We start from the raw sequence: 12,865 nt of genomic DNA on the forward strand, positions 1-12,865 counted from the left end.
AAGCTACACTGTAATTTTTCAAACCGAGCCACGCGTGGGTAGTGCTACATGGACATCTGGTCACCGGGAAGTTCGTCGAGCATTTGCGCAATTAAGGTCTTGGCCACAGATGAAACACCGTACGAATGCACAATGGTCAAACAGAAGAGCTCGTCCGCAGTCAATCCATCAGTTGAGCAGAGCATGTGAAAGGAAGGCAGTGACTTTCAAGCATTTGTCATAATTGAAACCGGAATAAAGTTAACGTTGAGGATATTTCAAAGGTCAGATTGTTCTACTTACTTTTACTCCAGTACTAATTAGGAACGTCTTTTTTGGCTGAAAATGGAAGATTTAAACGGCACCATTGAGCCCAGCTGTTTACAGGATCCACCGCTAGCTATTGATGTCATAAACCGTGAGTGACCCATATTTATTATCTGTCTATTTGCCAATGATTCAACGTTTTCATTTATACGCAGCGAGCATTAGGCCTACATTTGACCGGGAGATTTAATAGCCTATTCTATGCTGTAGGTTTGGTCAGGGCAAAGAGACCCGTGAGATATTATTGCTTTCATTTTAGTCAAACCAGTGAACTTTGTGACTCAGATGTTTTAAGCTTCATTAAACAATATGTGGAAAATCATGTTATTTTTTGCTTTGAAACATATCTGAAAGGGCGACATTTTAAGACAAAAATCTTAATATTTTCGAAACAAGGGGCTAAAAGGATGCACAACAGTACAGACAAAACTATAGACATTTTAGAATTTGCTACAATGCTTTTAAATTATTTTGCTATTTATCAATGTTTATTTATTCTGTTTACACTATGTGAGCTTTGTATTGTGTGTTATGTTGTGTGTTTATTCCCTCTAATGTGTATGCCTGAGAATAAGTTATGAGAGAGGGAATATATGTGAGAATGAGTGAAATAGTGAAAGTGGTCTTGTTGGTCTATTGTAAAAAATGTCACTGGATTAGCAGCTGGGACCGTTTGTGAATGATTGATGATAAATGATTCATGTAACCTAAGTGTGTATGGCCCATTGCACATCAAAGGATCAATGCTTGGGTTGCATGCTGCTGTCTTTGCCTGACATGAAAAGCTTGGCACACAGCTTACGAACTTCTCTTGAACCCCCTTTTCTAGATTTCTTCTCGCTTTATTATTCAAGTGTTTGCAATTTTGTACCCCTCCCCGATTGTTTAGCTAACAGAAAGGAACCAGTCATATTTAATCACTCATTAGGTTAAACTGGTACTGCCATCATCATCATCATTATCATCATCATCCCCAGCATCTTCTTCGTCATCATCATCATCTCTCTCTCCCTCTCTAGAGTTAGATATGTTTGGAATGGTCCTGTATTCCATTCTGACATTCATGGCCACAGTGTCTCTGGTGGTGTACCTGGAAGAATGTGTGTATGTGTATAAGAAGGTGCCCTCACCCAAGAAGATGACTATCATTTGGGTGAATGGAGCAGCACCGGTAAGCACAGCAGTATATTGCTCCAATCCTAAATGAAACACTAGTATCAACTATTATTTCATCTAGTAACGAGAGTATTTGAAATAAAATAAAAAATAAGGGTTAAATATTCCAAATCAACCAATTGCCATGATATATCATTAACCAGCCAGTCACGTCCAATCACGTGCTAATTCACAATTACTTAACCGCATCGATTGCTGTAAATTTAAAGGTGTGTGAAATGCTCTCTGTGCCCCTCAGGTCATTGCCATAATGTCCTGCCTTGGAATGTGGATTCCAAGGTCTACCATGTTTACAGACATGACATCAAATTCGTAAGTAACAGAGAGCATCAGATTACATTAGAAATGTCTAAACACACACACACTGTATAACCAATGAGGTGTATGTTCTGTGTGTGTGGGTGTGAGAGAGAGAAAGAGACAGTGAGAGATCATATCTCTGTGTGCCTTTAGTTATTTTGCAGTAGTGATCTACAAATTCCTGAAGTTGATGTTGGAGGAGATCGGTGGCGAAGAGGCATTCCTGAAGCACTCTGGGAAAAAGACTCTAAGGATCAGCACCGGGCCCTGCTGCTGCTGTTGCCCCTGCCTGCCTCGTGTGCCAGTCACAAGGTACCTATTCATTCATTCATTCATTCATTCATTTCTAAAAGGGTTTCGCAGAGACAAATCTGACACATATAATATACAGAAGTGCACACAGAGATAACGCGTGCTTGGGTCCTGGGTAAAACAAACTGTACCAGCAGCATTTGAATGAGCTACAGCTATTTAACAGTCTCCCTGAACGAATTAAGTACTGCTCTGGGAAATCCTAACCAGTTGTCCAACTGTCCACCCCCCCCATATTCAACTATGCTTAAAATATCCCCCCATATAAAGACATAAATTGTTATGCCAATAGCCTGTCACTCACCACTGTTCAAAATAATCACTTAGCTGTAGCCTAATCCCAAATTGTTAACTAGAATAAATTCTATAGGCCTATGTAACTAGCCACCAGTCCATTACATATATTTAGGATCCATGATGGGACATTTAATGGTATGAAACTGGGTGTTGCCATTTACAATAGAACACAATAACTGATTATCCAACTCCTGTGCTCTGAGTGAATTTCTCTGCCTTTTGCTGGCCTATCAGTCACTGGTTCATCATCTCTGTCATGTTCATGAGTCAGTCATACTCTAGAAACCTCTATTGTTACTGAGGAAATTACATGACAGACAGGCACAATTAAACACACCAACAAACAAACTTCATACCATCTTATCCCTTGTGCACATCTTTATAACAGTTTGTCCTCAACAAACATCTTTAGTACCGGTATGTCCATGCAACTGATTTTGTTAAATGTCTGCTGGTTTTGACATTTTCAATGGCTAATGTTATGTTGGTTAAAATGCACTATACTGGTTCTATGCTGAATAGTCCTACCCCATAAAACAAATTGCCGTATTGTCTTATTTCATCACTTGAGTAATTACTTGCAAATGTGTCAAACTAGCTGTCATAACTTTGTCATAATCTGTATTGGGTCACCTGTCTTGACTCGCATATGAACTTGACATCCCATTCTTAATCAATAGGGTTTATGATGTCGATTCACCTTTTGCAGCTATAGCAGCTTCAACTCTTCTGGGAAGGCTAGGTTTAGGAGTGTGTTTATGGGAATTTTTGACCATTCTTCCAGAAGCGCACTTGTGAGGTCACACACTAATGTTGGACGAGAAGGCCTGGCTCTCAGTCTCTGCTCTAATTCATCCCAAAGGTGTTCTATAGGGTTGAGGTGCAGGCCAGTCAAATTCATAATATTTATATATATATATATATATATATATTAGGGGTGTGAATCTCTCATGTAAAAGACGATACGATTCGCATCTAGATACATGGGCACGATTCGATACAAGAAAAGATACATGTTTGTAAAAAACGATTCAGTACGATTCGATGCGATGCAATTCGATGCAGTTCAAGAATGGAAAGCATTCTGAAAGATTTTGTATAATTTGCTCAAGGTGCACATTCATTTTATATTATCAATTATCATGGTCATGGTTGCCAATTAGGCAACAAAATGTGTGAATATGATTATCTAAACTGAGGTTTGTTTCATATACTGTATTGAAATGAAAAAATAATAGTCTACATTTCCGTCAAACACAGCAGCCAAATACAACATAAAAATACATTTTTATAGACTTTACAGATTTTATAGAGTTATATCTGATTGTTTTCATGGAGCTGTAGCCTTGTTGAGGTAAGACAATACCGAAATAAAATAAAACAGTGCTTAAGACACTCTTGGCCTTTTCTCATATAGGCCTAGCCTACCCTACAAGAATAAAATAGGCCTACAAATCAATGAACTCTCTGAGCTTATTTTGTTCCAACAGTAGACCTAATGCAGAAACCTAAAATGCCACAAGTCTGAGAGAATATGAACAAAATCATTGAGTGAATATGAACAAAATCATTGGCTAATAATTTATGCATCGTTTTAGCAGCAAGGGCCAAATTATTATTTAACATTAACGGGGCTTCACGTATCGATGTAGCCATATCTTACACGTTAAAAACGGATACCGATACGTATCGGTTAATCTTTACACCCCTAATATATATATATATATTGCTATAACATTTGCATGCAGACATACCAGTATATCATTTACTGTAATACTTACAGTATATAAGAATCATTTATAACATGATGGCTTAAGCTGTTTTTACTGACTTTGGGAAAGTGCCTGATAGCAGTGACTCATTATTTGCTGCAAATAAGGGCAGATGAACGAAAGATCTGATTACAATAGCTCGTGTCCCCTATCAGATTGTATATTGTAAATTCTAGATTGTATTTTGTGTATATATATATATGTAAGGGATAATGGACAACACGGTGGTCTGTTCACAGAACAGTTGTAAAACAGCCCCGACGCGAAGCGGAGGGCTGTTTAAACCTCGTAAGTGCATTAACTTCTGTGAACAGACCACCGTGGAGTCCATTATCCCGCTTATTCCACTGTTGCCACTTGCATTGTGTTCATTGTGTGAAATAGTGCCAGCTTTGAAGAGATAATAGGAGCTGTTGGGACAGTTTACGGTTAATATAGTATAGTATATATACTCTTTTGATCCCGTGAGGGAAATTTGGTCTCTGCATTTATCCCAATCCGTGAAATAGTGAAACACACTCAGCACACAGTGAGCTGAAGCACACACTAATCCCAGCGCAGTGAGCGGCCTGCTACAACAGCGGCGCTCGGGGAGCAGTGAGGGGTTAGGTGCTTTGCTCAAAGGCACTTCAGCCGTGCCTACTGGTCGGGGTTCGAACCGGCAACCCTCCAGTTAGAAGTCCGAAGCACTAACCAGTAGGCCACGGTTGACCCATATGATACAACAGAATAGAAGGGTTTACCCAAGGCTGAAAGTTCTCAGATATTGTGCCTGATTTCAGACGTGGATCAGACTGTTTAAGATTTTAGAATACATATTGAGTCTGGTCCAGGAACAGAATTTCTCCTTACTTTGAGCCCTTGGTTTACTCTTTTAGATGAATTTACTCAATTCCTTGCAATGACTGATTTGTACTCAGCTGCAGCTCACTGTAGCACTCACTGAACGTTCTGAATTGGAACTCTCTGAAGAGGAAGTGCAACATTTTCAACAATATGTGCTCTCCAGGTTTTCTTTGATTATTATTAGCTGAAGTGTCCTACCTTTCTGATTTTCAGTCAATCGGAAAACACAAGTCCACTTCTGTGAATATTTCAGCAGGGATATTTGTGATGCTTGGTTTTCTTTTGCACAGGCGTACAATTTTCCTGCTGAAGCTGGGGTCCCTTCAGTATGCCATTATGAAGACTGCCCTTTCCATATTCTCCATTGTGCTCTGGACTAATGGGAACTTTGATCTCTCTGATGTGAGTACTGTCACACCATCAACACTCTGTGAAACATTTACATTACATTTATTCATTTAGCAGACACTTTTAATCCAAAGTGATTTACATACTGTACGTCAATTATATTACAAGGGATTACGCTGTTCCCGGAGCAGCTCGGGGTTGCCTTGCTCAAGGGCACAATGCTGGAAGCTAGGAATTGAACCCACAAGCCAGGAATTGAACCAACAAAGCACACTACTACACAAAACATACTGCTATTGTAATAGTCTCAAGCCATCCATACAGATACAAAAGTCTCAGTTTCTGATCGATTGGTTGATATGGTTTATTTGTATCAGGGACCATACATTAATCTCAGGAGTGAGAGAAGATGCCTCGTATTAGATTATAGCTATAAGATCATTTCCATCTGCAGTCCAGGTGACTGAGTTTCTCTTTCCCGCTGTCAAAGTTTCCCTTACTGATGTCTCCACTTCATCTGTTCCTCTGCATTCAGCTTGAGATTACAGGAGCTGCGATCTGGATAAACCCGTTCATTGGGGTCCTTACCATAACAGCCCTGTGGCCTGTCTCCATTATGTTCATGCATCTGGTAAAAACCCTGCAAAGTCTCAAGATCATCCCCAAGTATGCCATGTACCAGGTTTGTCTGAGTCACTTACTGCACAGCTTGAGTTTAACACCTTCATATCCTCACACCCAGTGTGTGAAATCAGACTGCTGTTCATAAGTGCAATTTGTCATTAACATATAAAAAAAACACAAAACATTACTGAGCAGAGGTATATAATATCAACATAATGGACTTCCTTTACCATACCTCAGTACGGCATGAATAACTTTAATATTTTTGAAGACCATCTTATACGTGAACTGTGATGTGTAAAGAGACATTAGACTGACACTGCTGTGGCTAATTCCTGTGTGGGTGTTCAGTTGGTGTTGGTGTTGAGCCAGCTACAGGCGGCCATCATCAGCATCCTGTCTCTGGACGGGACCATCGCTTGCTCTCCACCCTTTTCATCCATTGCCCGGGGGTCCAGTAAGTATGCCACACCAGAGATGTGCACCTGTTGACAGCAAATTACAGTTTTTCTTAGTCGCTTTGGTGCTTTTCTCAGATCAGAATGAAAATTCTCATAACTAATAGTTCAACCTCCACAACATTTAATCATTTATGCACATCATAGTAGCAATTTCTCCTTCCTCAACTAATTGCAAATGCTTTTGGACATGTATCAGTTGCTTTCGTACAATTCTTACATTCTATAACATTATCATTTGCTTATGTAATGTCATGTCAATCAAAACATGACATAAGCAAAGTAACTATACTTATGGATGCTAAATAGTCATTCCCAATGAAACTAATAGTCTTCATTCCATTGCTTGAGTCATTACATACAAAATTGTATTGCATTAAATACAAAACTAGTTATCAAATTCTGTCACAATGTGGTAGAATTGCAAAGAGCATATACAGTAAAAATGTGAAACGTGTAAGAAATGTACTCACTTACTCCCCTAACTACAGCAATGTGTAATTTTGCATTGGAAAACACTGAGAGAACTGTCATAATGAAAACATGACAAAGCCATTTGACTATCTTGTTCATAAACGATGGTGTCAAGACTTCTCATTTTGATGACACTGGCAGTTTCATTGACATGAAGACTTGCTTTTGAGGAATGGACTATCCATTTTGAGCAAGTGACGTGCTTTTTCAGGTTATCCACTAGGTTTTGCAGTTTGCACTAATTGTTTTGAGAAATGCACTATCTGCTGTGCAAATGTTAATAGTGATGTGAGAAAAGCACCAAAGCGACTGAGAAAAACTTATGCATATGTGCAACATAGGCAGTGATGAGAAAGATAGATTACATTACATGGTAAACAGTTTAAAGCTATTTTAAAACAATTCTCCCAACAATTCTAGACCAATTTAAAACAATTTGTAGATAGTTAGATAGATAAATAGATAGAGTTATTCTGCATGGATTCTAACTATGTCCTGCTGTTCTAGTGCTGAGCCAGCAGCTGATGATTGTGGAGATGTTCATTGTTACCCTGGTGACCCGGCTGTTTTATCGTCGGACCTATGAGCCTCTTGTCCTGGACCAACATGAGAGTGACAACGGCCTGAATGCTAAAATGATCCAAAGTCCTGCAATAGGGGAGAATGCTGCATGAGACAGAGAGCTAGCGAGAGAGAGAGAGAGAGAGAGCGAGAGAGAGAGAGAGAGAGAGAGAGAGAGAGAGAGAGAGAGAGAGAGAGAGAGCACACCTTGTGTGTGTGGATGTGTGGCCAAATGGGATTGAAAATATACCTATTCATGAATGTAGAGGTTTGTTTTTTACATTAATTCTACCTTATAATATTATTTGGTACATGATAACTCTATTTAACAGTGATATATTTTAAAGCCCACGGCTTCATTGTTAATGTGCATAGGCAATTATATAATGATATACACACTGCCGTTCAAAAGTTTGGGGTCACTTACAGTAGACATTTCCATTCCACTCCATTATAGACGGAATACCAGCCAAGATCAGTTGCATTGTTTTTTTAATCAGGGCAGCCGTTTTCAGATTACATTATGTGCTTACATAATTGCAAAAGGGTTCTCCAATGTTTTCTCAGTTAGCCTTTTAAAATGATATCAGATTAGTAAACAGAATGTGCCTTGGATGAATGTTTGCTAGTAATGGCCAATGTAGATATTGTGTTAGAGCAGCCATTTCTTTCTACAATGGTAACATTTATGATGAAAACAAGGGCATTTCTAAGTGACTCCAAACCTTTGAACATAATATCTGTAAGTGTGAAAGATTGTGTGAAAGTGCAGGAAGTTTACTTATTGACTTATAATCTAAATGTTATTTCACACATAACGTTTGACAAAATAAGTATTATAAAATGTAAATGTCTGTTCAGTTTGCCTTTATACTGTAGTAAAATATTGTACTACCTCCTTGCTCTGTGGCAGTTCTTTGGACTTTGAGTTTGCTATCCCTGCTGTAAGTATGGTTTAGTGTTTAATAGCAGTACCTTGCAATTACCCTGAGTCATTCCGAGAACATTACTGATGCTCGGAATGTGTGTGTGCATGGAGAAAGGCGTGGGGACATCAGCCTTTACAACATACCACCACGTTTGTGTGTGTGTGCATGGAGAAAGGCGCAAGGAGTGGTGGGGAGACGTCTCTAGTTAGCTACTGCCCAACGTCAGGAAATGGACTGTGTAAAGGGCGACACATTAGTGAAAGTTGGTTCCTGCATGGCCGATGACCTCACAGTTGATTGACAAATGGGCACTGACAGCAAGAATGCTGAGAAAGTAACATCAACCTCTACAACATATCACCGTGTGTGTAGGTGTGTGTGTGTGTGTGAGAGAGAGTAAATGTGTGTGTAAATCTGTTGTAAATCTTGATCAAGTATCTCTGTGCCTGGATGTTAAAATGCCTAGGGGCATGTGGCTGCGTAACTAGTTAACTTAAATAAAGGAGAAAAGTGAATACAAACAAGGAAGTAAATGATTGAGATGACCGGTTTATTGATGAATCAAAAGTTCAAACAGACAATCACACTAAAAGTATGAAGACGGCTAGGTCTAAGACAAATGGATAGTAACAAACAAACACATAAACATACAAACAAACTACCTCCCCACTGATAGTAGTTTTGCCGAACCCGGCACACCCTGGCCACACTAAGCCAGTATTTTGCTACATCGTAGTCACTCTCCCCACTGGGAGTAATTGCCGCACTCGGCACACACTACCACTGTAGTAGCCTAAGCTTAAAGGAATTATCCGGAGTAAAATGTACTTTAGATCAATTTACGGATGATTGGGAGTACATATGTTGAGTTGACATCAAAATCATGTCATTCGGATGTGTTTTGAGAAAGTTCGATTTTACAGTTTTTAGTCAAAACTCGTTAGCCTGTTAGTGACCAGGGCATGTCATTTCGCCGCTACAAAACGCTATTTTTATACCTCTTCTACAGTACCAAACAACATTACACTTACGTGGTAGTGAGTAGAGGGTCCCTAAAGCCAAACTGAAGTATCCCGAGGTCTTTATGTGGTCGTATAGAGAGTCCAGAATGAATTTCATCAAGCCAGTACCTTTCCGGAAATGTTGCTGCTGCAGCTGGCATCTTTAGGGGAAAGTCCGTAGGTGTATTTCCACTCTGGAAATAAACAATTTCGTCGCCGTTTTTTTTTTTTTTTTTTTTTAAAACATAGTCCAGTATTTCTTTCGAAATTGAAATGAAGTTGTATGCAACAGCAAACCCTAGCTTACTAACAGGTTGGAATTTTTAAATGTCACGTGACGTGATGTCGTGCAACGACGTGATGCAATCGACTCCTACAGACTTTCCCCTAAAGATGCTAGCTGCAGCAGCAACATTTCCGGAAAGGTACTGGCTTGATGAAATTCATTCTGGACTCTCTATCCGACCACATAAAGACCTCGGGACACTTCTGTTTGGCTTTAGGGACCCTCTACTCACTACCACGTAAGTGTAATGTTGTTTGGAACTGTAGAAGAGGTATAAAAATAGCGTTTTGTGACATGCCCAGAGGGGTATTCCAGAAAGGAGGTTTAACAAACACTGAGATAAAACTTAACCTCTGGGTTGTCTGAACCTGTGGCGACTAAACCCGAGCTGTAGGTTCCAAAACACCGGTTACCAGTTAGTTCAATCAACCCTGTGTTAGATAACCTAGAGTTGTGCGCGTTCACGGCGAACTTATAAAGGCATCATCTATTCAGAGTCGAAATCATGAGTGAAACCGGCGAAAGGAATTGAGCACCGTATTTTTTAGAGGCGGAGTAGTCGAGGCTTACCAGGAGGAGAGAACTGTAATAACAAAAAAAGAGCAATACTTAAGCGCCTGCGTCCGAGACCTTGCTTGGCAGAGAATAGCCTAACTGACCGTGTAAATGCGTATGTTTAAGATAGCCTATTTAATGTCAAAAGAACAATTAAATAATTTACTGGACATCACGTATTGTATTGACTGCTTTGAATGATGCTTTCTTAAACTAGCCTAGTTGTCACAGATTGAGTGGGCCATAGAATTCTTTGAGAATCCCAAATGTAATTTTCTATTTTAACGCGGATCCTGCAGCTGTGGGCCAAGTTAAACTTTTGCGCTCCATCATCGGAAGGGTGAATGTCGGAAGGCATGGGTAGCCTATTGGACACATTTCGGTGCACATTTGGAAAATTAAATAAGTGATGCTGACCTGCCAGTTGGTGAAACTACACTTTAATGATCCTCGTGGGTTTGTGTCCAGGAAAACGAATGAAGTTGCGCAGGAACTGCTTTAGCGCAAGCCATACTTTACGCACCAACCGACAGTGTAAAAATAGCGGCCTGATTGAACATGCACTGAAATAACCGAACATAATTGAACATAACCTGAACAAAACCTACCCCCTACCAGGTTAAGTTCAGAGCCTATGTTACCATAGTTACTTACATAGCCTGATCATTTTTTAGTTTTCTGGAACTGAAATCCCAGGTTTACCGTTTACTCTGGGTTTACATACCCAGTTCAGTTCAGAGCCTATGTTACCATAGTTACTTACTTAGCCTGATCATTTTTGAGCTTTCTGGAACTGAAATCCCAGGTTAACCACTAACTCTGGGTTAACATACCCAGTTAAGCCAGTAAACCTGCTTTCTGGAATACCCCCCTGGTCACTAACAGGCTAACGAGTTTTGACTAAAAACGGTAAAATCGAACTTTCTCAAAACACATCCGAATGACATGATTTTGATGTCAACTCAACGTATGTACTCCCAATCATCTGTAAAATGATCTAAAGTGCATTTTACTCCGGATAATTCCTTTAAAATGAGCTGGTCAAGACCAGCATGACAACAGCTCCGGACAATACACATCATAAAACATAAACACAATATACACAGCCATCCACGGCGCTCACACCACCGTGGATGCTGGTGGGCTCAAAGGCACTGAACTAACGTCATCTTGGGTCTTTTAAGGGCTGTCCAATCAACCCCAATTAGGAACTCCTTTTCCGGCAATCAGCAGTAGGTGGGACCTAAACAAGGGCATAGGCAAAACTCGGAGACAGACGGCCGAAACACACTAGGGCTGTAACACTCATGACATAAACGGAACTTGTGCAACAAGTGTTATATGCACTTATTTTCCATCGCAAAGAACAGAGAATTCTGTTCAGGTAGAATGTCCATCCCTATCAACTCTAGTGGTACGTCAGTGAAAAGACCTAAGCCTAGTGTTCCAGCAGAAGAGCCAAAAAATGAAGACAGAATTTGTAGAGGTTGCTGTTGACACTACCACTCAGACTAGAAGTCAGGAAATAATGTGAAGGCTATGGTTCAAAATAATGTTTGGTTAGATTCTAAATTGTATTGGCAGTGTAGTGTTTGGGCTAAGATATGGGAAGTGTGGGAGAAGCCATCAGAGATGCATGCCTCTGAATTTTAAGAGGGGTAAGAGTGATAATGTTGAAATCAATCAGTCAATTAATCAATTAGTAAATTAATCAATTTATAATCTGTGCAAAATCACCAAGATTCCAATACACATTGCAATAAATAATGTAGCATTTCCTGTCACTACTCACTACTATTCACAATGATACAAAATACAAATATCCTTATACATATTTTTTGCTTAATGTATACAATGTCCTTTTTTCTGATGTCATGAGCTTCATGAGCCTCCTGTCATTTGCCTCACTGCATTACATGTTATCACAAGCTTAAACTCTCGCGTCCTCTGGCGGTAATATTGTCAACACATTCTCTGTCTGATTTTCGGAAGTTCCAGTATCCTAATAACCTGACTCTCGCCAGATGAATTTCGTTCCGCTTAGCTCCGCCTAGCTTCACTCACATCCATCTGGGACCTCTTCCATTGAGAGTGATTTCAGCACAAGATTGTATGGTAGAGCCAATCAGGATGCAGGGCGGGAGTTTCATAGATGTGACATAGCGTAGAAGCGACTGTGAGACTGTTATCAGCGTCACGGGTTGGCTTCGATGTGAGTGGTTGAAGTAGCACGTCAATAGATGACGGACAAGTGGCTTATCATATGCAAGCATTTTTTGATTAGGCCCAGCCTTCTGAAGCAACACTCCAATGGATTGATCCCAGATGGATGAGTGGAGTTAGGCGGAACGAAATTCATCTGGCGAGAGTCAAGTTAGTATCCTAAACCCACCATACTTGAAAGTCTTCTAACGTTACTTTGTGCTGTAATGTTTGATTCCATCTCAATGTCTACGTGTTAAAACGTATTTCTCAGATTTCGGGCCTATTTGGGTTACTGAAATTTTGAAAAATAAAATTCAAAATTTGACTAATTGGTATGCATCAAATTATCAGTCATTTTGATAGGAGTAATCTTGTGAGCTTGGTTGAGACCACAATATAAGGGAATTTATGATTT

General features: G+C 39.8%; 1 protein-coding gene and 1 long non-coding RNA gene across 2 annotated transcripts in view; one reads left to right on the forward strand and one right to left on the reverse strand.

Moving 5' to 3' along the window:
* On the forward strand, nt 1–8,375 carry LOC121709049 (organic solute transporter subunit alpha-like). Its single transcript, XM_042092082.1, has 8 exons — nt 1–397; nt 1,326–1,477; nt 1,721–1,794; nt 1,936–2,094; nt 5,300–5,411; nt 5,893–6,039; nt 6,333–6,438; nt 7,421–8,375. The coding sequence occupies exons 1-8, from the start codon at nt 325–327 to the stop codon at nt 7,585–7,587; spliced, it is 990 nt and encodes a 329-aa protein (XP_041948016.1). The 5' UTR covers nt 1–324; the 3' UTR covers nt 7,588–8,375.
* The window catches only part of LOC121709050, a 21,468-nt gene continuing 14,308 nt past the window's right edge, over nt 5,706–12,865 (reverse strand). The window contains exons 2-3 of the long non-coding RNA XR_006031828.1: nt 7,464–7,561; nt 5,706–6,466 (exon numbers count right to left, since the gene is read on the reverse strand). This is a non-coding gene — a long non-coding RNA (uncharacterized LOC121709050). The remainder of the gene's footprint in view (nt 6,467–7,463; nt 7,562–12,865) is intronic.

The sequence above is a fragment of the Alosa sapidissima genome, chromosome 5, assembly GCF_018492685.1.
Source record: "Alosa sapidissima isolate fAloSap1 chromosome 5, fAloSap1.pri, whole genome shotgun sequence".
In the NCBI taxonomy this organism is placed as follows: Eukaryota; Metazoa; Chordata; class Actinopteri; order Clupeiformes; family Clupeidae; genus Alosa; species Alosa sapidissima.

Bases quoted from the DNA above. Each gene is read 5' to 3' on its own strand.
- LOC121709049 (XM_042092082.1), top strand. From the start codon at position 325: ATGGAAGATTTAAACGGCACCATTGAGCCCAGCTGTTTACAGGATCCA. The intron at 1,795-1,935 runs GTAAGTAACAGA...GTGTGCCTTTAG, and splicing joins ACAGACATGACATCAAATTC to TTATTTTGCAGTAGTGATCT. The intron at 6,040-6,332 runs GTTTGTCTGAGT...GTGGGTGTTCAG, and splicing joins CCAAGTATGCCATGTACCAG to TTGGTGTTGGTGTTGAGCCA.